General features: G+C 29.4%; 4 protein-coding genes across 4 annotated transcripts; all 4 read right to left on the reverse strand.

Annotated features, from left to right (window-relative positions):
- On the reverse strand, positions 1-1,963 carry EIN_040820 (hypothetical protein; the record flags this gene model as incomplete). The annotated part of the gene is made up of 5 exons (XM_004184786.1): positions 1-186; positions 267-434; positions 928-1,146; positions 1,367-1,737; positions 1,882-1,963. Coding segments are annotated over 5 exons (1,026 nt in total), but the record flags the coding sequence as incomplete, so codon positions are not given.
- A 7,179-nt stretch (positions 1,964-9,142) lies between these two features.
- EIN_040830 (hypothetical protein) lies at positions 9,143-9,852 on the reverse strand (the record flags this gene model as incomplete). Its single annotated transcript, XM_004184787.1, has 2 exons — positions 9,143-9,712; positions 9,751-9,852. The coding sequence occupies 2 exons, from the start codon at positions 9,850-9,852 to the stop codon at positions 9,143-9,145; spliced, it is 672 nt and encodes a 223-aa protein (XP_004184835.1).
- An 8,901-nt stretch (positions 9,853-18,753) lies between these two features.
- On the reverse strand, positions 18,754-19,937 carry EIN_040840 (protein serine/threonine kinase, putative; the record flags this gene model as incomplete). The annotated part of the gene is made up of 2 exons (XM_004184788.1): positions 18,754-19,193; positions 19,316-19,937. 2 exons carry the CDS (start codon positions 19,935-19,937, stop codon positions 18,754-18,756), a joined length of 1,062 nt encoding a protein of 353 aa, XP_004184836.1.
- A 1,881-nt stretch (positions 19,938-21,818) lies between these two features.
- On the reverse strand, positions 21,819-23,935 carry EIN_040850 (hypothetical protein; the record flags this gene model as incomplete). The annotated part of the gene is made up of 2 exons (XM_004184789.1): positions 21,819-21,919; positions 22,018-23,935. 2 exons carry the CDS (start codon positions 23,933-23,935, stop codon positions 21,819-21,821), a joined length of 2,019 nt encoding a protein of 672 aa, XP_004184837.1.
- Positions 23,936-24,956: the final 1,021 nt, after the last annotated feature.

Raw genomic sequence — 24,956 nt, forward strand, 5'->3', positions numbered from 1 at the left:
CTTGACTGTTTCAAGCTCTTCGTTGGCTTCAACAACTTCTTGTTCTATTTTTGTAATAACACCAGTAAGTTCGTCGACTTTGGCACTTAATTCCTCAATCTTCTTATTGCTCTTATTAACAGTTCCATTGAGTTTCTTCTTATCAGCAGCATCAGTGTCGGCATTCTTCTTGAGATAGTCAAAGTTCTGTTGGAGTTAATCAAGTTCAGCTTTAGTTCTTCCCAAATCGTTTTAGTAATTCTCAACTTCTCATTTGCGGCTTCAACTTCTTCGTTAAGAGCAGCTTTTTCTCTTTCAGCGTCTTCCAATTTGGCATCGACAACAAATTTGGCTTTAGTCAAATTGTCATTGTCAGCCTTCAATTGAGACAATTGCTTCTCTTGAACATATTTCTTTCCATTCGTGTTCTCGGCATCAGCTTCAAGCTTGTCTTTCTTATCAGCAGTTTAGGCAATGTGTTCGTTTAAGTTATTAATTTCAACGTCTTTTTGATGCATATTCGATTTGGCACCAGCCAAGTCTTTTTCAGTCTTCTCCGTGTCGTCCTTCAACGCTTGGATTTAAGCTTCGTAGTCGGCCTTCTGTGCTTTCAACATATCAGAGTCATTAAGTTCGTCTTCAATTCTCTTTGTCAACTCAGAAATTATTCTCTAAGCATCTTTTTAGAAGAATCAAGTTTTCTATTTTTATCTTCCAACTCATCTTTCTCCGAGTTCAATGATGAAATCTTTTTATCATTTGCATTCTTGTCCAAAGTCAAAGCAGCAGTCTTGGTTTTCTCAGCTTGTAACTGTTGGTTATATCCATCTCTCTCGTCTGAGACCTTCTTGTTCTGAGCAACTTGTTTGTCGAGTTTTTTCTCAGTATCGTAAAGAGCCAATTGAGTCTTTTTCAAATCATTTTCGGTATTGACAAGATCATTCAAACAGTTCCAGTGTCTTCATTCTGTGCGTTGACACCAGAAATGGTGTTTTGCAATTTCTTTACTTGTTTCTCCAAATCAGCAATGATGTTTTCCTTTTCGTGCAATTGTGTCTCAAGATCCTTTGAATTGTCTTCTTCGGCTTCAAGCTTCTTCTTCAAGTCAGAAATTTCGCCTTCCTTATCTTCAATGTCTTTGTTCAACTCAGTGATGACACTTTCCTTCTTAGCAACAGTCGCTTTGTGCTCGGTAATTTCATCTTGAAGTTCTTAATTATCAGCTTCAAGTTTCTTGTACTCAGTGGTTAACTTGTTCAAGTCTTCCTTTAATCTCTTAGTATCACCTTGGAGTTCTTCAATGTGTTTTTGGTCTTCTTGTGACTTCATACCAGCCTCGTCAAGTGCTAACCTTTTTTGACTCAATATCTTCTTTAAGCTTTTAAACTAAAGTTTCCAAGTCGATGTTCTTGATTTTCATCTCAGAAAGTGCCTTCTCAACGGCTTCTGATTTTGCAATTTCTTCAGCAAGCTTCTTCTTCAAAGCTTCAATTTCTTTGTCTTTGGCTGCAAATTCCTCATCAACTCTTCTCTTCTTGAGTATTGGTCTAACCTTTTGGAATAATCTGAACCAGACCCAATTTCTGAAATGGTACCAAATGTGGATGGTGTCTTGAATGACAATAATGACAATCTGTTCATCGAGTTTCCATTCAATAAGTTTTCTTTGTGAGATTGCTTTTGCACACACATGAAGACCACCAACAATTTCAGTGACTCTGTTTTCTCTAATCTCTTCAATCTCAGCAAGAACACCAACTTTGAAGAAAATCTTGATCTTACCAAATTTGTTTCATGAGATCTTTGACTACTGGCATGGCGTCTGAAGTCACTCCACTTGCTGCCATCTCAGAAACGGAGACTGGCAAAAAGTGTCCAAAGTACAACTTGTATGTTGCAGACCAGAGATACAATGACCTTGCTCATTTGGTCGGGTTGAAAACTGAGACCACGGCTGAGGAAGTTGAAGTTCTTGCAAAGGCATTACTTCAACACAAATCGTTTTTTGAAAAATAAAGTATACGAGATAATTGAAATCCAAAAAATACACTTTCATTATTCTTTAATTATTATTATACATTATGATAAATAAACTATTCGTTATAGTTTTTTTCAAAATAATCTCCAATCTTTGTGTTTAAAATGTATTGATTATTTCTTTTAATCTCTTCCAAGTAATTATTACATTAAAAAATAACCAGGCAATTATTGTTTACAATATTTATATAACAACATATAATTTATTATAGTTTAATTATTTGGTAATAATATTAATAAAGTAAATAAAAAATATTTTTTTATTATATTTTAATTATATTGAACATAATAAAAAGAAATTATTATAAATAATTTTATTTATTTAAAAATAAGTCTTTTAAAACTAAATAAACATAAATAGTTTATTGCTAATTTACAAAGTCTAATATAAAGTAATTATTATATAAATTAATTTATAATATGAGATAGATTTAAAAACCCTAAACACTTTATTTGGTTTGTTTCAATCGGATTGTTCCACATTTTTCAAAACAAGAAAAATATTGTAAAAAAACACAAAAACAAATTTGACAATTTAATAATTTAAAAATGTTGTTTTTCTTTTTCTAATAGTCAATTTGCCTTATTATACAATTAAAACGATTACAAAATAATTAAACTTATTAAAAATATAGTTAAAATTGGTTCTTCTAATTCCCATTTGCATTTTCTCCTGATGGTTCTTAATATTTTTGTAGTTTTTGGAGCAAATTAAATTTTGTTTTACCACATTAAAAAAACAATCAATGATTATGCGATATTAAGAAGGAATATATTTATATATAATACGTATTTTACTGTTCATTTTTAATTGCTATTTGTCCGTTTTATAAATTGTTTTATAAAACACCAAAAAAATTGAATTTATCATTTAATCCCTTTGTTTGCATGCAAAATGGTATTGTTTGTGCAAAATATCTCTGGAATAAACAAAGTGTAGTTTGTTTTAATCTTAAGTTGCGTCGGTTTTTGATTATTTTTATAATTTTGTTTTTACCAAAAAAACTATTAAAAATTATTTTAGAGTTTTGTTTTTTACAATGTTTTATAAAAAAACATTTTGTATAGATTTTTCTACATATTAACTTTTGTATAAAGACAATAATGAGTTGCTTTTTGTGCTCATAATCGGGCAAGTTAAACATCATCTTTTTAATTATTGTTGTTTATTTTCAAAGAAGTTTTTTTGAACAGCACTAAAATAGACAATTATATGGTTGACATTTATTCTCAAATGTAATGTCTTTGCAAAAGTCTTAATTAATTCGTTTTATTTGATTTTATTAATGTGACAATTTTTACATATTCCAACTAAAGGCAAATTATATTAAATTATTTTTGTTTTGATAATTTAAATTTTTTTGTTTGCAATCCATAAATTGTATCAATTTCAAAAAGCAAAAGATAAAATGATATTGATTTAATTAAATTGGTATATACATTAACATAAATAATATATACAATTTTTAATTAAGATATACGTGTTTTATTATAATAAGTGTTGATAAATTGAAAATTATTTTGATGTCACATTTTGATATGTTATTTATATTAAAGATCAATTTAATAAACGAAACAATCATGTTATAAATATGTATTATAATAAATCATTAAAAATTTATAATTATATTAATACATTTTGTTTCGTTGCATCAATGTATTTTTATAAATAAACAAAATTGTTTTTGTTTTTTAGTGTTTTTTACTAATAGTTAATTTACTATATATTGTCAAATTCAATTATATTTTTATTTCATAAAATAGTCTATCGATCTTTTTCGAAGTTATATTGTTTAGAAAAAATGAATTGACTTTATTAAACTATTAAATTATATTAAAAAATTTGTTATGTTTTTTACAAAATATTTTATGAAAATTTATCTTGAAGCAAAAGTAATTAAAAAAACCGATAAAATAAAAACAAAAACAAATCAAAAAATGAAAAAGAGACTGAAGAAGACATAAGGAATCGGGAAAATCGAATATTTGAGTTGAAAACAATAATAGACAAGGAAAATGATGAAAATCCACCATTTAACAAATTTTGGAAAAGTGGATCAATACTTCTTCACACGTTTAATCCAAATAAGACGAAAGTGGTTTCAATTGAGTCAACTTTCTTAAAAAATTCGGGTGTTTGGAAGGAGTCAACAAAGAAAACCAACATGAACAACGTCTACAATAAGTTGAAATATCCGGTAGATTTTTTTAACTTTTTGTGTTCTGAATTCCCGATTCCATTTAGAAATTCCAGGTGCACTTTTGTTTTGTTTAAAAACATTTTAGAAATGACGATGACCAATACTTTTGCAGTGAGTCGATGTTTCAATAAAAATATTGAACATTCCCAGTTTTTGAGAAATTTGGTGAAAACGCTCTGTAAAAATTACATAATGGAAAAATTCAAAGAAAGAACGATTACGGAAAAGGCAAAGGAAATGGCAATTCTCCAAAAGTACCATATCGATTTGTGGAAACAAATGGAAGTTGAACAACAGACGGAAAATGAAAGAGAAAGAGAAGTATGTTTTTCCTGTTGTTGTGAAAGAAAAAATTGTATGGAGATCGAAGAATGGATATTAGAAGGGAACACTAAAACATTGAAAATGACGAGAAAGCGCGGAGAGAGAGGAAAATCTAAAACAGGTCACTTAAATAATCTAAAGAGGACTAAAAATAAGTGCTTCATATGTCGTTGTAGTGTTTGCAAAACACACACTTTTTCAATCTGTAGCTGCTGTCTGGGACAAAACAAGTTTTCAAAGGATTTATCGAATGGCCTTAAGTTGTGGAAGATCATGAACAAAATGAGAGCGAATCAAAGTGTGAAACTGAAGGAGAATAAATGAAAAGTGGTGTTTTATCGGAATAAAAATATTTGCGACGGGAAAAGTACTAATATATTAGCGATATTCCAATAATTGCAATCAAATTATCCTTTCATTATAATTTTTGTTGAAATCTTAAGGATTGTACTGTTGTTGTAGTAATTTTTTTGAATAAGATATAGTGTGGCAAAAAATCCTCAGAAAAAAAAATGAAACGGGTTTACAATAATTTTTTTAAAAGAAAAAGCAAAATTAACATTTTTTTCTATGCTTTTTGAAAAAAATAAAGGGAAAACAACGAACGTGTTAATAAAAATTTTAGTAAAAAACATTCAATTTAAAAACAATTTTCAATATTTCATTGATTATATTTTTAATAAAATAAATACTTGTGATTGCTTAATCATCACATTGGTTATGGTTAGATATATTTTCTTCTTTTCCCAATCATTTATAACAAATAAACAATAACCATTTATCAAATAAAGTGTTATAATATCCAACCAAACAACAATTTCTTATTATCGAAGAATTGTTCAACATATGATATTTAATATTTATTTTTATAAAGATTCAAAAAAATATTTTTATTTTTTCACTAATTTAATTTAATATTTAAATTTATTGTTATTAAAATGGGTTTAATTACAAAATAATTTGTAATGATGTTTTAGAATAATGTATCCGTCACTTTTTATCGCTTACCAAATAAAAAGTAATAACTCGGTACTTATTTCATTTGTTGTTAGATGGTCAGTACAGGTAACATTGTTTCGTGTGTTTTATTTGCTGTAATTGGGGTTCTTGAAGGTGTTTGTTTTTTTAAAAACAAAAAAAACATAGAAAAATTCTAATTGTCAAATAAACTCCGAACACAAAGTCCGACATGTCGGACTTTCGGACTTATTTTTTTGTTATTTTTTCGATTGTTTACTTAAATAATACAGTATTTTGTCGAAAAATAACGGGAAATGTGCTGAATGTTATGAACATTTTTGTTTTTATTTTATTTTTGATGTGTTTTTTTATTTTAAATATTTTAATGATTCCCACAAAAACGTCTATTAAAACATTCAATGTTTTCACAAATAATTATTCTGTAACTACACCGTTTTAAAATTAAAATGTTTTATAACAAAAATATTTTTTTGTTAATAATTATTTTTTAATATATATATGTTATTATAAAAAGTGTAATTATAACAAATTTTATAAGTTATTAAAAACTATTTAAAAGTTATTAATGTATCAAGTTATGACATTTCCACAGTTTTCTTGCAATTGATTGAAAATTCTCCTTTTTGCATAACAATAAGCGCGGTTCATATGATAAAACGAGTCGATCAACTGTTGCTTGTGAAATTGAATTCCAAACTTTTTTCACTTCTTCAAATACTTCATATTTTCCCATATCAATAGTCAAATTAATTTTTCTCTTTATGATAGACCAAATTTGTTCAATGGGATTCAGGTCGGGCGAATTTCCAGGCCATTTTTTTTAACAATTTTATTTTTTCTTTTTCGAAAAAAACAACAGGTATTTTTTGCGGTGTGAGGAGTGGCACCATCTTGCATAGAAAGAAACCTTTTACGATATTTTTTCATTTTAATTAGTGCTCCACTATTTTTAATGAAATCGATGTAAGTTTGTGGTGTAACATTTTTGTCAAAATGAATCAACTCACTTTTAAACCCAACACCAATAACTCCCCATACCATAGCACTTGTCGTATGTTTTGGCATATGAAGTATACACTTTTTATTTAAACGTCCTCTTTCTATCCAAACTTTGTTGTTTCGGGCATCATTTTGGAAACAGAAACGACACTCATCTGAAAATAAAATTGGTAAATGTCTATGTCTAAGTTTGTTTATATTATTATTATTTTTTCTTTCATTATTCTTTTAAGTTCACCATCAACAAATGATTTTCTATCTTGAATATTTTTATGAGACAAAAATTGTTCTTTAATTTTTTGTGTATATTTGAAATGATGTGCTTTTCGAATAAGATTTACTTCAGTTTTAGAAATCTTTTGATGCCAAAAACGTTTAAGTTTTTTTGCACATGTTGATCCAGATTCGTTTGGTTGGCGTCTAGTTCTTTTTATTATATTTTCTTTGATAAAAATGGGTGTTTTTGGACGTCCCATTTTTGGAGTTACTAATGAATTTCCCATTTTAAATGATTTGATACATCGATATATTTTTCCTTTACCTGGAGGAATTATGTTGTTTTTTGAAATAATTGTTGTATTAAAAATGGAGTGTATACGTGGTTTTTGAAACAAACAAGAAGATTTTCTTCTTTTGTTTTTATCAGATTAAGATATATTTCATTTGTTTCAAGTAGAGGCATCAAATATGTGTTGTTATTTGTTATATTTAATGTTTGAATTATTTCATCAAGTTTTTCATTTATTTTCGGTATGTAGTCAGAATTTACTGTTAAAATTGGTCGTTGTAATAAATATTGAGATTCAGGAAATAATTTATTATAAACATCAGGATCCACATTAAATGATATCCGTATTGCAGTTCCACCAACAATTAAGTTTGTTTTTAATTCCATTGTTGCTTTGGGGTTTGACTGCATTGCTGCCAAAACAGAATATTTTTGATCTCCAACGATATATTTAATACGTTCATCAAACATTTCATCACCGATTATTTGAGACATAAATTCATCTGGAAGCAAATTTAAACGTATTTCACCAACAACTTTCATTATTGTTACAGCTTCTTGGATTGAAATAGTCATTGATTTTGTAATTTTTTATATGTTTTTTAACAAAACTAATAATAATTCATTTTGAAATAATTATATATAATATAAGAAAAACATTTATTCATAATTCATTTTTGGTGTGACTATTTTGTACAAAAACCAATGTATCATTTTGAATTAAATTGGTGTTATTTATTCCGAATCAAATATTAAACGACAATATTTCATTTATAAAAACAAAATTAATTGATTATTATATATTGACATATATATATATTATTTAAATATTAATATTTTCTACACAACAAAAAATAAAAACGTTTTGTGATATGTCATGTTTTAATTAATTTCATGTGTTTTTATTTAAATTTGATTCTCTTTATAGTGATAATTAATATTAAAATTATAATGAAGTCAAGTTTTTAGTTGTTATTGTACAAAACGACGAATTGAAAAAACCATCGAATTATTATTTTGTTAATTGTTTTTAATAAAGATTTAATTCGTCATTTTAAAATACAATTTGGGTATGAAATTGATATTTCATGTTTAATAAACCAAAATAATTTATGATTTTGAAATAAGGAAATTGTAGTGTAAGTTGAAAAATATAAATTGAAAAAAAGACTCAAAAAATCGAAATAAGGGAAAATAATGATAAGTAAAACAGGTATTAATTTCGACAAAATATATTAATATCCCGAAAAACAAAAGAAAAAAATACTGTTATAACGTGTCGGACTTTGTGGCCCAAGTTTACGATTTAAATATATTTATATTGATAAATTAGAAGGTAAGTGTTGAAATTAGTAATACACAAAAATAATAATACTTGTGATGTAAAATATTTTGAGTATATAAGAAATTAACATTAAGATTGTGTTTTTGATATTTATTAGTCAATTTGTGAAGTTGTTATTTGAATCGTTCAAAATTAATATGAATTGTTTCCAAAAATACAATTTTAGTTTCTCGTTTGTATTTGTATTATTTGGAGTGTATCCTATAACTCACATAGTTTTTGCAGTGTTAAATGTGTTGAACAAATTGACTTTTGAAAAAACACTTGTTGGACTTATACTTTCAATTGTTAAATGTGTATTATTTCTATTGATATTTTACAGTAATAAAATAATGCCAAACACTTTTTGTATTTCAAGTGAATACAATGACTACACTTTTGTTGTCCACTACATATTTTTTGTTGTTTTCGAAGTTATTGCAATTGTTTCGACACTTACCAACTTGATTACTGTTTGTGTCACTTTTTTGTTGAAAAAGCATAACAACAAAAAAATAAATGATATTATGTTGAAATAATACATTTTTGTTTAAAACTTGATTTGTAATTTTAAATAACAAATAAATAACTAAAAAAAAATATAATGGGTTTTAAATAAATACGAATAAATTATTTCATATTCTAATTAAATTTAAAAATACCCAAAAAGTCTTGCACAATACAATTTTACATATTAAACAGAGTGTTCACATTGTCATATATTATTGTAATATATAATAATAAACAATATTTCTAATCAATATAAAATAAAATAAAGTTTAAATGAAATTAAAGAAAAAGCAGTACAACCATAGCAACAAATATAACTATCTTGTCAACACCATTTTTTGTTTTGTTTTGTGGTGCGGTGCATTTTTCACATTCAGTTGTATTGCAAGGAGTTTGGTAATTGTTGCTGCATTTGTTGCACATATCATTTCCTTCAAAGTAGTGTTCAGGACATTCATTATAACATTTTCCTTCTACTTTAAATTTGAAGTTTTCATTACACTCATCACACACGTCCAATGCTTGACATTTATTGCACTTATCGTCACATTTCAAGCACTTTTGGTTATCTGCGAAATATCCAATTGGGCAATCATTCGAACACTTTTTCTTGTTAAATTCCAAATTCATAATTCCACTGCACATATCACACGTTTCACCATCACTACATCTCTTGCATCCACTCACACTGCATTTCTGACAATTTCCAGCTTCTCCATAGTACCCATCTCCACACGCTCCATTTTTAGAAGTGCACGTTGGAGGTGTTCCACTCAACTCAAAGTTGTCAATAGATTTACTGCGTTCATTATTGTTATTGCACTCCAAGCAATTTGCAATAGTGCATTTCTTGTAATAAGTTGCAGTATCGTAAGTGCTCGAAGAACACGTTGTGTAACATTTTTCTTGTCTTCTTGGAGCTTAGCTTTGCCAGCACATAAACAACAGTAAATGTTATCGGTACATGTTTGGCAATTAGAAATGCACATAATAAACTGTATTTCAAAACTCTGTACCGTTTCCAAAATTTATAAAAACCCTTTGTCCTAGTTTCCCATTATTTACTGTTTTTTATTTGTTTTATTTTTTATTTTCCTGTTTGTTGAACCAACAACGGTACACAGTTTAAAACCCTTAAAAACCAATACAATTTCAATTATTGAACAAAAAATCGGGAAATCACCCAAATATTGGGTAAATCTTCCCCGATTTTCCAGGTTCGTTTTTTGGTAGTGATCCATTTTGTAACTAAACATGAGTAAAACAACCTATTTCTAACAAACACAAGATAAACGATAATATAACAATAAACTAATGATGTAATGAAGAATATTATTGCATCAAATGATACAACATTTAAATTATAATAAGTTTTTGTTTATTTTAACAATTAAAAAAGTCATCGATAACATAAAACAAACATTCAAACAATCAAGGTTATTAATCAAAAGAGTCTAAAATAAAATAAACAATTCAAAAATAAAAAATAAAACTTTTTAATTGTAAGTCTTAATGTTTTTTCTTTTTTTGCTTGTTTTATTCATTTATACAGTGCCTAAAATGAGTGGGCGACTTTTAAAGTGAGTCCCCGACTTTAGTAAAACTCCCTAATGATTAGGACCATTTCCTGAGCAAAAATCAATTCATAATTTAAGTATTTTAAAAAAAATTATTTGGCCAATCAAAAAAATTTTCGAGAAAAAAAAACAAAATCTTAAAAAAATAGGTGAATTTAGAAAATCTTAAAAGATAAAGGGAGGAAATAGAAAATATTGAAAAATAAATGATGTTAAAAAATCAAGTTCCAATTCAACCAAATGGTATTAAATGTAAATATAGAGTAATGGAATCAATCGAAAAATACCGCAACAACAATAATGAATACAAGCTGTTCAATCACAATGAATTCTTATACATATGGATTTTAGAAATGATGAAAATACTTATTTTTAATTGATTTTTTCTTAAATAGTTTTTTATAATTAAATTTACTGAAATCAAAAACCATTTATTTCAAACTGGAACTAAAAAAACAAATTATAAAGCAGAGAAAAGGAAACATCACTGCTAGGTTTGTTTTGTTTTGTAAATTAGAAACCGTTTACTCACTTTTTAGAAAAGCCAAAGAAGAAAAGCTAAAGAAAAATAGCTATTGTTTTTTTGGAACTTGAAAATAATAATTATATCAAATGTATAATTGGAATTGCTATTTTTACAAAGTGTTATTAAAAGTTTTTGTGTTATTATCAATTAAAGTTAATATGAGTTTGTTTTTTTGTCACAAAAAATATCACCAAAGACAAAAAACTAAAATAAAAGTGTGTTAATTTTTATATTAGGTACTTCAAAATAGTTAATTTCTCTATCACTTAATTATTCTGAATCCAAAGAAACTAAAGTCTGTTTTCTATTTAACGATATTGGGTTTTTACTATGAATTATAATAACAGTATTATAATTTATAATAAAAATAAAGTGGTTTTTCAAAAAAATGGTTTGTATTTTATTTTTTTGTTCTTTTTTTATAAATATGTGTTAAAAATAACAAAAAATAAAATGGCTAAACAACTGAAAAATTTATAAAGCAAAAACGAAGAATAGGTTGGTCTTGAAATGTGATACGACGAAATAAACTATGTCAACCAGGTTATTCAAATTGAATAAAATGTCATATTAGATAGAGTAGACATGTCAAATTATCATTTGGATCAAATTGAACACGACAACAAATGATTTGGAAAAAAGTCAATGTTCATGATTTTTTTATCATTAGTTTTAATTAATGACAATTTTATTAATAGTTAATGGTTTTTAATTAGCGATATTGAGTATAGTAAATAATGGTTTAATATTTTCGGTCTAGTTCTTTTCTTTGTTATATTTTAAGAATATCGCTAAATAGAAAACAGACTTTATATATGTTTTCATTGATGATGTACTTACTCATAAAAAATTTTTAAACAAAAACAACAAAATACATTTATTTAAACGTTTGTGTAAATTTTTGTATCTTTCGCAAAAGTTACAAATTGTTAAAATGTTAACATCATATTAAGTTTTGTCTGATATTTGTTTATATTTTTTGAATATTATTCAAACAAAATTAAATGTCTCCAACTTTTCAACAACATCGATAATTGATGGCCTCTTTCTTTGATCATCATCCCAACATCGTAAAATAAAGTTGTACTCATTTTGTGTTATGATTTCCCTTTTTGAAAGACGTTTTCCAGAAATAACAAATTCGGCAATTTTCCATGGAAATTTGAAATCCACTTTATTATAAGGGTTTTCCCACCCAAATGTTTCATACATGGTGACTCCAAACGAATAAATATCTGATGACATTTTGTACTTCTCCTTTTTCAACACTTCAGGTGCCATATACACTGGAGTACCAATACCCTTAGTGAATGTCATATTAGTCATCAACATGTTGACATTTCTACTTGATCCAAAATCAGTCAATTTTGCATTTACTTTGTCATTATAATCAAGTGAAAACACGAGAACGTTGTCTGGTTTGATGTCTCTGTGTAATATCCCATTTGTGTGTAAATATATAATCCCTTTTGATGCGTCTAACATCAATTTCACTCGCATTTTCATATTAACTTCTTCGCTTTTTTTATGTTTCATCAAGTCTTGTAAACTCCCAAATTCAGCAAATTCAGTGACCATACATATCTTAGATGGAATAAAGACAGCGCCATAGAAATGGACGATATACTCACTACGGAATTTATCTAACATAAAAACTTCTTTTGTAAATTCATCCATTGATTGTTTCGTCTCAGAAAATTCCTTCATCTTTTTAATTGCAACGACATGTCCTCGAAAATTTCCTTTGTAAACAATTCCAAAAGAGCCTTCACCAAGTTTCTTTTCTTCTTTGAGTTCGTCTGGGTCTAAACGCGTCGATATTTCAGTCTTCCCACAAATTCCAATCGAAACTTCGGAAGTCTCCCCTTTCTTTAAATTTGCAGAGAACAAAGAGATGGTATCTTCTATTTGTGTCGAACAATTCACCAGCAAAAAGACTTCAAATTCACATGCTTTTCCTTTTGGAATTGAAACGACTTTTGGCTCACTTCTGAATGAATATTTATAGTTGTCTCCTTTCGAAGAAAACTGAACTTTGATGGTGTTTTTGGAATTGTTGCCAATACATATCAATTCACGTGACTCTTCCCCAACTTTGAGATCACCATAATCAGCACTCTCAAACACAATTTTATCGATATTGACTACAACGTTTTTATTTATCGTTTTGATAAATTTGATGTTTGATTTGCTCATTTCAAACAGACACGTCTCCTTTTGTGCTTTCTTTCTCCTTTTGTGTTCAATCACTTTGAAAATGATTATTATACACATTATTATCAACATTAAGATTACTATAACTACGAAAAAGACACACACAAATATGACCCACCAGACAGCTTGCGTTTGGCATGATGTGCCAGAGTTATTGGGAATATGCCAGAATGTGCATTTAGAGCACTTCGATTGTGCGATTTCAATACAATCAGATATCTTGTCAATCGAAGTACAAACATCTGATAATAAGATGAAGTTGTCTGTACATGATGTACATACCCCATATTGTGTACATTCAGTACAATTCATTGTTTTTGAGTCACATTTTGCACACATCTGATTTAAAATGAAATACCCTTTCGAACACGACGCACATCCACTCGCCGTTTTTATGTCGCAGTTATCCAAGTAGTCATATGAAAGACATTTTGTAGAATCTGTCAGCAAAAAGTTGTATTGTACACATTGTAAACACTTCGATTTCTGATTACATATGGTACAATTCTCAATACAACTCTCACACTTTCCATCTGCATCTCTGAAGTAGTTGATGTGACATAATGCACATATAGAACGCGTCTGAATCAACTTTTTGCAGTTGTTTGTGACTTCAGATATCTCTCCACATGTCCCATTTTCAAGTAAAAAGTAGTTGTCTTTGCAAAGGAGGCATTCATCAAAATTATAACAATCAACACAATTGTCTGAACATTTAAAACACTTGTTGTCCAATACAAAATAACCGGTTTCACAACGACAACACCTGTCGCCTTCTTGTGTTAATTTAATACATTTGTCACTTTGTGTAGTGTTGAGTTCACACACCCTTGCAGGTGTATTAAAATATCCATCGACACAAACTGGACATTTCCCATTTTTGAATGAAATTGCACAGTTGGTGTTGGGTTCGCAAAGGCCACTTGTATTCATAGCATAATTTATGTGCTCACATGAAGTACAATATGTGTTTTGGGTTGTGGAACATGAAGTCTCTGATAAAATTTCACACTGCCCAGTCACTCTATTGATGACTCCATATTGCGAACATTTCAAACATTTGTCAAAATCGCACAAATCACACAATTCACCAAACTTGGTTGAACACCTTTTACATGAATTACTCGATGTATCTTTGTAATAACTTGTTGCACAATACAAAATAGTCGATGTTGTTGCAAGTGAAACATTGCTTTGGACTTCACATATGACAGAATCGCCTTTATTGATTAAAAAGCTGGATGTATTACATATTTGACATGTTAATGAATCTTTGCATTGAATACAATTGTCTGGACATTTGAGACATGTTGTAGATGACGTGTAATACCCTTCTGAACACTTTCTTGCATTTTGCAACATATACAATTGAACACTTCCCGTTGAATTATCAATTGGTAGACAGACACCATTGTCATCATAATAATAGTTCTGTTCACAAGAAATGCATTTTCCATCAACGCAACGAAGACACTTGTCAGGACATTGATAACATTCGTATCTCTTAGCTTCATATTTTATCGGACATTCTTCACATAAAGAATAATGCAATGATTTATATATTCTATTACATACAGTTGATATAACATTGCATTTGTTTTCATACAAATAACATTCATTTTTACAAGAAAGACACATCGAATTTTGTGTTGAGTCGACATTCCCTTCAAAAGCAACGCAGTTGTATTTTGTATCACTTGTCACTGCAAAACTCGACGATTTCTTAAAACTTTTTGTTGTTGAACTTTGAAAGCCAAAATTGTTTCCCATAAACAATTTTTTTGTTTGATCTTCTAAAGTGAACACTCCACCATCTATTGAATTTTCTTCGATATAAATAACATTTTCATTCACTTCTTTAAATTGAGTCAAATAATTGATGCTTTTTGTAAATTTCAGAGTGGAATTATTTTGTTGTTCAAAATGACCATTGAAGTTTACTGTTTGTGCCAAGTTGTTGGTTTTCAACAGAATCATTGCGTTCTCTGTGTTAATTGGACAATGAAGGATATTTTCTTCGTAACTTAGGTGAGTGTTCATATCATTTCCTGTGAAATTGCATTGTGTGTTTTCATTGAGTAAATTTCCTTCTTGACAAACTCGATATAACTTCCCGCCAATCAGTTTTGAATTTGGAGTGAAAGCTTCAAATTGGTGAAGGGATTCAAAAGATATCAATTCGATGCAATAATTTAATGAAGTGGTGCTATCAAATTGGACAGTCATTGCATCGTTGTTGTTTTGAAAGTTTGCATCGGTTTCGATCATAATTATTCCATTTCTATTTGTGTTGTTCTGTGGATTGTGAAGAACAATCTTGACATCTTCATCAATCAACAGCGTTGTAAATTGTTGAAATATGATATGCGTATTTTGGTCGAACTCCAACGCATTTTTTATATGAAAAACAGTGTTAATATTATTAAAAACGACATCACTTTGGATGTTGGCGTTTCGTGTTTCAAGGACATGACTTCCTGTGATTGTACTTCTTTGATTGAAAAAGTTGATTTGTTGCCAACTTTGATATGCAGCCACGTCGTAGTTGGCGGAGTCGATTTGAAGTATTAAACTGCTTTGTAATGAATACTCCAAACAATCTCCTTTGTTCAAAGACGTGTCTGATGGATCCCAAACGCCATTGGTGTAATTGCAATAACACATATACCCATTTAACAGTGATTCAACATAAAACACTCTACGCCCACAAGACAATAATGTTCCATCACCGGTCAGTTTTTTATCAACAGAAAACAAGATTTTATTGATAAAATCTTCGTTGTGATTTACCGTTTGTATATTGACGCCTTTTTTGAAGTAATAATTACCAATGGAAGTTATCGTCAGATTATTAATAAAAACTTCAATCAAGAACTCGACCTTAACATTTTCCTTCATTTCAAAATGTGTGAAAGTCATAGGAGTGGTTTTATCGTTGAATGGCGTTAAAATGTATTTCTTATTTGTGTCAAATAGTACTGAATAAAACGAGGAAAGTTGAACTTCTATAGTGACTTCATTGTCAACATCATTTGTTAAATCCAAATCGTATAAAGAATGGTTATATCGGCAATCGGGATAATTCCAGTCATAAGTTTCAAGAAGTTGGTGTGTTGTACTTTTACAAGTACACGCCGTGTAACTAAGATATGTGGTTTTATATGATTTTTCGAAAAAGAGGAATCTTTTGTATCCAAACCGTTCACAGACTTCTTTTGCAACACCATCTTTGTTTTTGATTACAATTAAATCTTCATTTGAATTACCTGTAAATAAATATCTATTTCTGGAGTATAGATAACTTAAATTTTGAGTTGATGATTTCATATAATCGAGAGTAACGTGTTGAGAGACATATCCATCTATAAACAGTTGTACTGGTAATTCGTTTCCTTCCCAATATATCCAAATATAAAAGTACTGGTCGATATCTGAAAATAGAGATATGCCATGCCAATGGTGGTCTATATATGCCAATTTATCTTGTCTAACAGTTGTACGACAAAATGATTGATTATCAAAACAACCAAAAGCAACGAATAACCCTTCTGTCCGGTTTCCGTCCCATATTTTGATCTTTGCATAGTTATTTGTAAGTTGGAGAAACAACGTTTTTAAAACGATTTTATCATTATCAAAACTAAACACCTTTTCATCACCACTTTTCTCGCCATCATCGTTGAGTGTTTTTGTCTGGGTTGTGCAACAACTGGCGGTGAACTTAAATGTTATGTCGTTGATATTCCATTCACTAGACTCAACGCAATTGACATCATCTGCATACTGGATAACACCATCAAATTCACACCACTGTTTTGCAGCACTGGCGTTGTATAACAAAAGAGATAGTAGTATTACTCTCATCAATTCGCTTTTTATATGTATTTTTGTGTGTTCGGAGTTACTAAAAAAACAATATTTTTATTTTTTATATTTGTTTATTTCCTAAAGTTTGTTATCTATATTTAGTTTGTTTTACTATAATTATATATTAAATACATTCTGTTGTTAAAATTAAAATTAAAAAATTTCCATTTTTAAATATTTATATCATTACAATAAAGGGTTATAATTTATAATAATAATAAAGTATTTCTTAATAATGTATTTTTTAATATATAAAAAAGAGTTTTTAATATTTATCTCATTGAATATGAACAGAGTGTTTGAAAAAATGATTTCCCCCAAATTATCATTTTGTTTTTTATGTCACAATTTAAAATCATTGTTTCAATATTTTTCTTGTATTTTTTTCATTTTAACCTAATTCTAGTTTATAAAAAAATATTTTTTTGTCGATAAGACAACTTTTGAGAATGCTTAATTAAGTGTTTTGCTTCACATTGAATCTTCTATTAAAACGTTACAAATTGTACAAAAAACAACAAATTTGGCTATAGATATCAATTCAAATGATTTAGAAATCAAATTATTTTTGAGACAATAAAACCAAATTTTATCATATTGTATTTTTTTAAAAACTTATTATTATATCCACAAAAAAATGTCACAATACCACTGTTTTTGTTATTTACAAGGGGATAAAAACTGCTTATGTTTTTAACCTCTTCTTATCTTTTTAATAATTTTTAATAATATAATTATTATAAAAAGTATAATACAAATTACCACCTCGGAAAAAAAAGTCTCCACATTTTTTTTGTAATAAACACACCCATACATGTTATTATTTAATTATTATTATTGTTATAATTATTATTCAAAACTATTATAATCAAGTAGAAGCAGTTTTTTATCTTCCATGTACATCAGCACCATTATTTGTAGTTTGTGTTAAAATTTTAATTTGTTTTTTTAAATTATTAAATTTTCGATATTTTTTACAGTTCATTTGGTTTCAAAAGATAACATTTAAAATAAAAATGTGTATTGTAAATATATAGTTGAATAGCATGTACAACAACAATAAAAACAAATAGATAACTTAACTGTATCTTCGACTAATTAATTAAATTTGATAACAAACAAATTATTCATTTGAATAGTTTATTATTACATTTATTTTAGATTTTTCATTTGATTAAAAACTAGAATGTTTTTTTTAATTACAAGGGGGATAAAAAACCGCTTCCTTCTTTTTAGCCGCTTCCACTTGATTTTAAAGATTTAAATAATATTAATATAATAAAATGTATAGTACTGTTTATAATGAAGGCTGAATATGCCTCGTGGAGACTTTTTCTGTCCGAGGTGGTAATTTGTATTAAACTTTTTATAATAATGTTATTAGTTATAATTATTAAATCGATAGAAAGCGGTTAAAAAGACGATAGCGGGTTTTTATCTTCCCTGTAATAATAAAAACTATGTTTATTTTTTTTATCAAAACATTTGTGTAATTGTCGTATTTTTTGTTTTTTATTTATTTATTGTATTTATAACATAATCATTTGACAGTTTCTGTAGCAACCATTTTAAAAAACTTATATTTTAAATTTTGTTTTGATAATTTTGTTCGTAAAAAACATACTAGTGTTCATATATTTGTTTGAAAAGATGATATAATATAAAAACCTAATTACTTATTGTTGTGAATGTGTTTTCTATTTTTTTCAGACCTTTAAAGTTAAATTTGATAGACTTGAAATTAAATCTTTAATATTCAGTCTTTTTGATTGTTCATGTTCCCAACATCTTTGGATAATCTCAAAAGATTTATCACTCATATTCTCCTTTTTATCAAGACGTTTTCCTTCAATCACAAACTTTGCAATAACCCATGGATATTTGAATTGTGTTTTTGGATATGCCTGACACCACCCAAAACACTCAAACATAGTAATACCAAGTGAGAACACATCAGCAGATTTCTTGTACTTTTCCTTCTTAACTATTTCAGGTGCCATGTCCACTGGTGTTCCAATTCCTTTTGTGAATGACATGTTAGTCATCAACATGTTGATATTTCTAGCACTTCCAAAATCAGTCAATTTCGCATTGACTTTGTCATTCATATCAAGTGAAATAACAAGAATATTGTCTGGTTTGATATCTCTGTGTAAAATTCCATTTTAATGTAAATATAAAATCCCTTTGAAGCATCTAAGATCAATTTTATTCGTAAATTCATTTCAACTTCATTGGATTTTTTCTTATTAATCAAGTCCTGTAAACTTCCATATTGCGCAAATTCTGTGACCATACATATCTTGTTTGGTATTAAAACGGCTCCAAAGAAATGTACGATATACTCACTTCGGAATTTGTCTAACATGTCGACTTCATTTTTAAATTCAGAAATGGTTTCTTCTTTATTATCACTTTGTTTCATCTTTTTAATAGCAACAACATTTCCTCTGTAATTTCCTTTGTACACAACACCAAATGAACCTTCGCCAATTTGCTTCGTTTCTTCGAGTTCTCTGTAATTTAATTTGGTTGATTGTTCTGTGTTGACTTCTATTTGTAATTTGTTACTCAAAACAGTTCCTGTCACAATGTCAAGAGCAATCGCCATAATATTTTCTTTTATTTGACATGAACATAATGGCTTTATAAATAACTCAAATTCACAGGCTTTGCCTTGCTTTAGTGTGACTATAGAAGGTAATGTACGTATTTGGTAACAATCACACCCTTCAATCACACTAAATTGAACCTTCAAACTGTGTTTTGAAGTGTTTCCAATACATATCAAGTCACGAGTCTCGGTGTTTACTTTAATAACTTCGTCGCTATCAATATCAAAGCGTAAAACATTTTTGTTGGAGCACAAAACGTCGTTCATTTTTTCCATCGTTAAATTAGAACTTTTAATATCGAAAACACAGACATTCTGCATTTGTTGTTTGTTGTTATATCGCTGAAATATAACAAATAGAATAATTGTTAACAAAGTAACTGTTAATATCAATAGTACTACAACTGTGATTGGAATACCTATGACAAAACCATAATTAACAGAATCTGTGCAACTATCACCATAATCTGTCGGTTTTTGTTGACCTTCACATTTAACACATTTTGAATTCTGTGCTGAAACACAACGATTTACTTTTGTATAATGAAGACATTGCGAGTTAACTAAAACATAATCTTGATCATCACATTCTGTGCATAACCTTTCAGTTTCACATGAAATGCAATTTGAAATACATTTATAACATTTGTGATTTAATAAGTAATGACCAAACACACACCTTTCACAGCCAGAAAACGATGACAATTCACAATTTGAAAGTGTTGTATTTGATTGACACAATTTGCCTTCGCTTTGAATGTTGAAATAGCCGTCTTTGCATGCAAGACATTCGTAACTATTAACACAAAGTGCACACAACTCATCACAATGTATACAACTAATACCCTCACGATAATACCCACTGTTACAAATTGCACATCCACCACCACCGGGTAGCGCAATGTCACAACTTTCCTCCAACACACCAAGAGATTTACAGTTTCCTGATGTGTCAAAATAAAACCCAGATCTACATGTTGTGCAATAAGTCGTGTTGTAACAAAAAAGACAGTCATTTTTACATTGAAGGCATTCGTTGTTGATGTTGTAATAACCATCGGCGCAGTGTTGGCATCCTTTGTTATTTCGAATTAAACAAGTTGTTTCTGTTACTGTTTTACTGCTTGTTTTAAGTTTGTCATCTTCATCAAATGTTTCAGCACAAATTCCATTTTTTAATTTGAAGGTATCAAGACACTCAACACATTTATTGTTATTTGCACTGTATCTCTTGCAATATGTAACTGTTGTGGATTCTATTGGGACACAGTAATCGTACTTGTTCTCTACATTCTTTGAGTCTGTCTGGTAATACCCCTCATTGCAAACAACACACCCACTTGAGCTAAATGTTTTGCATGTTGATATTTCACTCTTTGATATACACCAAGTGTCAGTGTATTTTACAAAGCCATCCAACCATTCAAGACAACCATTACTGTCACAGAGACCACAATTGTTTGTTTGACATTTGGAACACCTTCCTTGTGATGGGTAATTTAAATTAGAAGCACACTTGGTGCAAAATCCATATTTTGCCGTTTTCATCTGGAACACATTGGTTTGAAGTTGTGTCAAATATATAATTAGTGGTACACTCCAGGGGAGTAATTCTGTTCTTTGATAATTGGCAAATTGAAATAGAACTTCCACAGCCAGCACAATCATTTGATATGTTGAGATAATCACCAATTCCACATTTGTAAATAATACCATTTCTAATTTCCATATTTTGTTGTGAACTTTGACAATCATTTCCATTCAAAGTGAAGTTGTCGTTGCAATTATTACAAATAAAATTATTCTTTTCAACTTTTTGATATTTGCAGTTTGTCAAATTGTCTTTGCAATCGGAGTTGACTGAAATCTGGTCATAACAATCACACGAAGACATTGTGATGTTGGTTGGCAAACCCCATTCGCCAAAAAATAGTTGTTGTTACAGAGAAGACAAGTCGACTCATAGAGTTGAATTTGGCAGTTCACAAAATTACTTTGGCAGCTCTTTGAATTTGGATTGTAATACTTCCCACTTGGACACAACTGACACTTCCCGCCATTCAACACATAGTTGGTCATACAAGAGGCACAATTGGAAACAGCAACAGTAAGGGTGGAACACACATTGCAGTACTTAGTTGCAAAATAACAACTTTTTCATGTTGTATCGGTCTTTTTGTAAGTGCCAACTTCACAGTTTGTACAAAGCACATTTGAAGCTACGTATTGTGGGTCTTTGCACGCCAGGCACTTCTTAACTGTTTGACTGCAAGTAGTGCAATTAGTGTTGATTGTGTTACATTGAACACATACACCAATTTCATTTGGGTAATATCCCGTGTTACACATCACACACTTTCTGTCAAATGCAGACGAGCATTTATTACAATGTGCATCAAAAGTTGAGCATGATTCGCAAACACGTGATTTAGTCGATTGCAGACATAGTTATCTTGACATGCTGTGCATATCCCATTTGTTGCATCACAGCTCCCTCCACATGTTGATGAACATGACACACAAATGTGTGACGTGTCGTTTGGATACATGTTTGGTGTTGAACATTTTGTGCACTTTCTTTCACCAGTCACACAACTCTCACAATTTACATCAAATGCCTGACATGTTATACACGTTGTTGAAAATGGATCGGTTGGCACCATCCCACTCGAACATGTCGTGCATATTCCATTGCTACCATTGCAGGCACCTCCACATGTAGATGAGCAACTTTGGCATTTATAATTGCCACTCGTTTTGATGTAATAATTTGGTTTGCAGGAAACACACTTTCTTGTGGAGTCTGTTGCACAAGTCACACAATTTTGGTCATAAACACTGCAACTATTACAATTTGTAGAAATTGGTGAAGTCACGACGTAATTGTCAATACATTTTGTGCATTGTCCATTTGCTGCGTTGCACTCGTTTTGTTGACACGTTGCCGAACACGCAACACACGTGCCACTTAATGGGTAATACCCCATTGAACATATTAGACATGAGCTGACACCATTATAGGCACACGTGGCACAATGAGAATCAAAGTTTTTGCAAACTTCGCACACAGTTGATGGTGGACTTGTAAAGACCAAACCACTCGCACATGATGTACAATTTCCATCTGTTTGGTCACAACTTCCACCACATGTCGTTGAACACGAAATGCACTTCCCGGTATCTGGTGACGGGTACATGTTTGTTGTTTTGCAAGTTGTGCATTTCTTCAGTGTGCCACCTGGACACATTTCACAATTTGAATCAAAGTCTGTGCAACTTTCACAATTTGTGCTTTGTGTGTCATACATCACATAATTTGATGCGCATGATGTGCAATACCCATTAGAATCACATAAAGAACAAGAAGAATCGCAATTTCCACAACTTGTTCCATTAATCCCAACAAAATATGAAGATGCACAACTCAGACACTTTCTCTCTGTTGATGAACATGTGTTGCAATTTGGGTCTATAGAATTGCAAAAAGAACAGAATTTTGAAGGTTGTGTTATTGCGGGAGTGTATTGTGATGAACACGTCTCACAGTTTCCCGTCTGTGTGTTACATCCATTCAAACACGTTGAATCACAACCAACACATGTAAATGGAGATGTTGTTGATGGGTACATTCCCTTTTTACATACAGTACACTTTCTTGTGATTGTTGAACAATCTACACAATTCGGGTCAAAAGAAAAACACGTCTGACACGAAACATTTGTTTCAGAGATTATTGTATATTGATTGCTTACACAAGTGTTGCAAGCGCCCGTTTGTGTGTTGCACCCTGTCGACGCACACGTTGAATCACAGGGAATACAACTCAAGTTGGCATTTGATGGGTAATATCCGTCTATACACACCCGACACTGTTTGTTTGGAGTCAGACATTCAGCACACTTTGAATCAAAATTAGAACACAATTCACATTCTTTTGATTTGGGTTCTCTGTATACGAATCCAATAGAACAAGTTGAACAAAAACCTGTTGAATCAGAACATGAATTACCACAAATTGTGTCACATTGTATGCATGCGTTGTTGTTTAATAAGTAGTAATTCGGTTCACATGTAATACACGATGATATTCCGTACGTTAAACAATTTTGGATTATGATATTACTTTCACAATAAGTCGAATTTTTTAAAGTGTATCCACTTTTACATGTGGTACAAACACTCGAACTATTACAAGTTTCACAATTTGGAACAGTACACCCGTTGTAATAACACGAGTAGCTAACTAATTTATATGGTGGTGACATGAAGCACATGAAGTGGTAAAAGAAGCGGAACAGGTGTTGGAACTGCAATTGATGGCACAACACCTTCCTGTAGATTGGTTATACCTCCAATTATCATTACATCTTTTTGTGTATCCCATTTGAATATATTCTGAAAATGTTAAATTTGTGCATATATATTCTTTCAAAGCATTAATCATTCCATAAACCAAAGTGTAACCTTGTTCACACAAAGCACAGCCTATATAATCTGTCATACATTCCAAACAATTAATGACATTCAAGCCGTTACAATTTATATAATTTTTTCTTTGTTGTGCACGTTTTTGACTTAAACTGTAATTGTCGTTTATAGTTAATTCATATGATGTTGTAACGTTGTATCGTGTTAATATATTTTCCAAATTGTTGGTTGTGTTGTTTAAATAAATAATCTTTGTTTTGTTTTTTTGAACAAAATTAATTTCAATATATCGTAATAAAAAGAAATTAATGTACTTTATTTTAGAATTTTTAATCCAAAGAATTGATTGTTGATATTCAAAATCCGTAGTGTCACACTGTTTTGTTTTTGAAAAATAACAATTTATCGTGTCACCACTTTGGCACCATTTTAAAGAGAGTGTTTGTATTACAAACACAACGAGTAATTTGGTAAAAACACAAATCATTGTCAAATTTAGTTGATACAATAATACTTTTTAAAAATAAAAAATCCATTGGAAAAAAACAATTATTATTAATAAAAAAATAGTATTAAAAAACTATAATAATGAGACAATTTACCGTCATATCATTTCTTTAATTTTTGAAAATGTTAATTCGTTTTTTTTGTTTGGAAAAATAAATTACAATGTTATTAAAAGAACAATTTCAGATTCTGTATACAGGCAGTGAAGTGAAGTTATAAATTTTCAATTGAATACTAAATAAAAGGGTTTTTTTATTTAAAAATACTTTATTTTAATTGGCTGAAATTGTCATTCTCAATAAAACCTTTATTTAACAAGCCGAATTTGTTCTTTTTATTATAATAAATATGACATTTGAT

The sequence above is a fragment of the Entamoeba invadens genome (assembly GCF_000330505.1).
Source record: "Entamoeba invadens IP1 unplaced genomic scaffold scaff_1105074725255, whole genome shotgun sequence".
Taxonomy (NCBI): Eukaryota; Evosea; order Mastigamoebida; family Endamoebidae; genus Entamoeba; species Entamoeba invadens.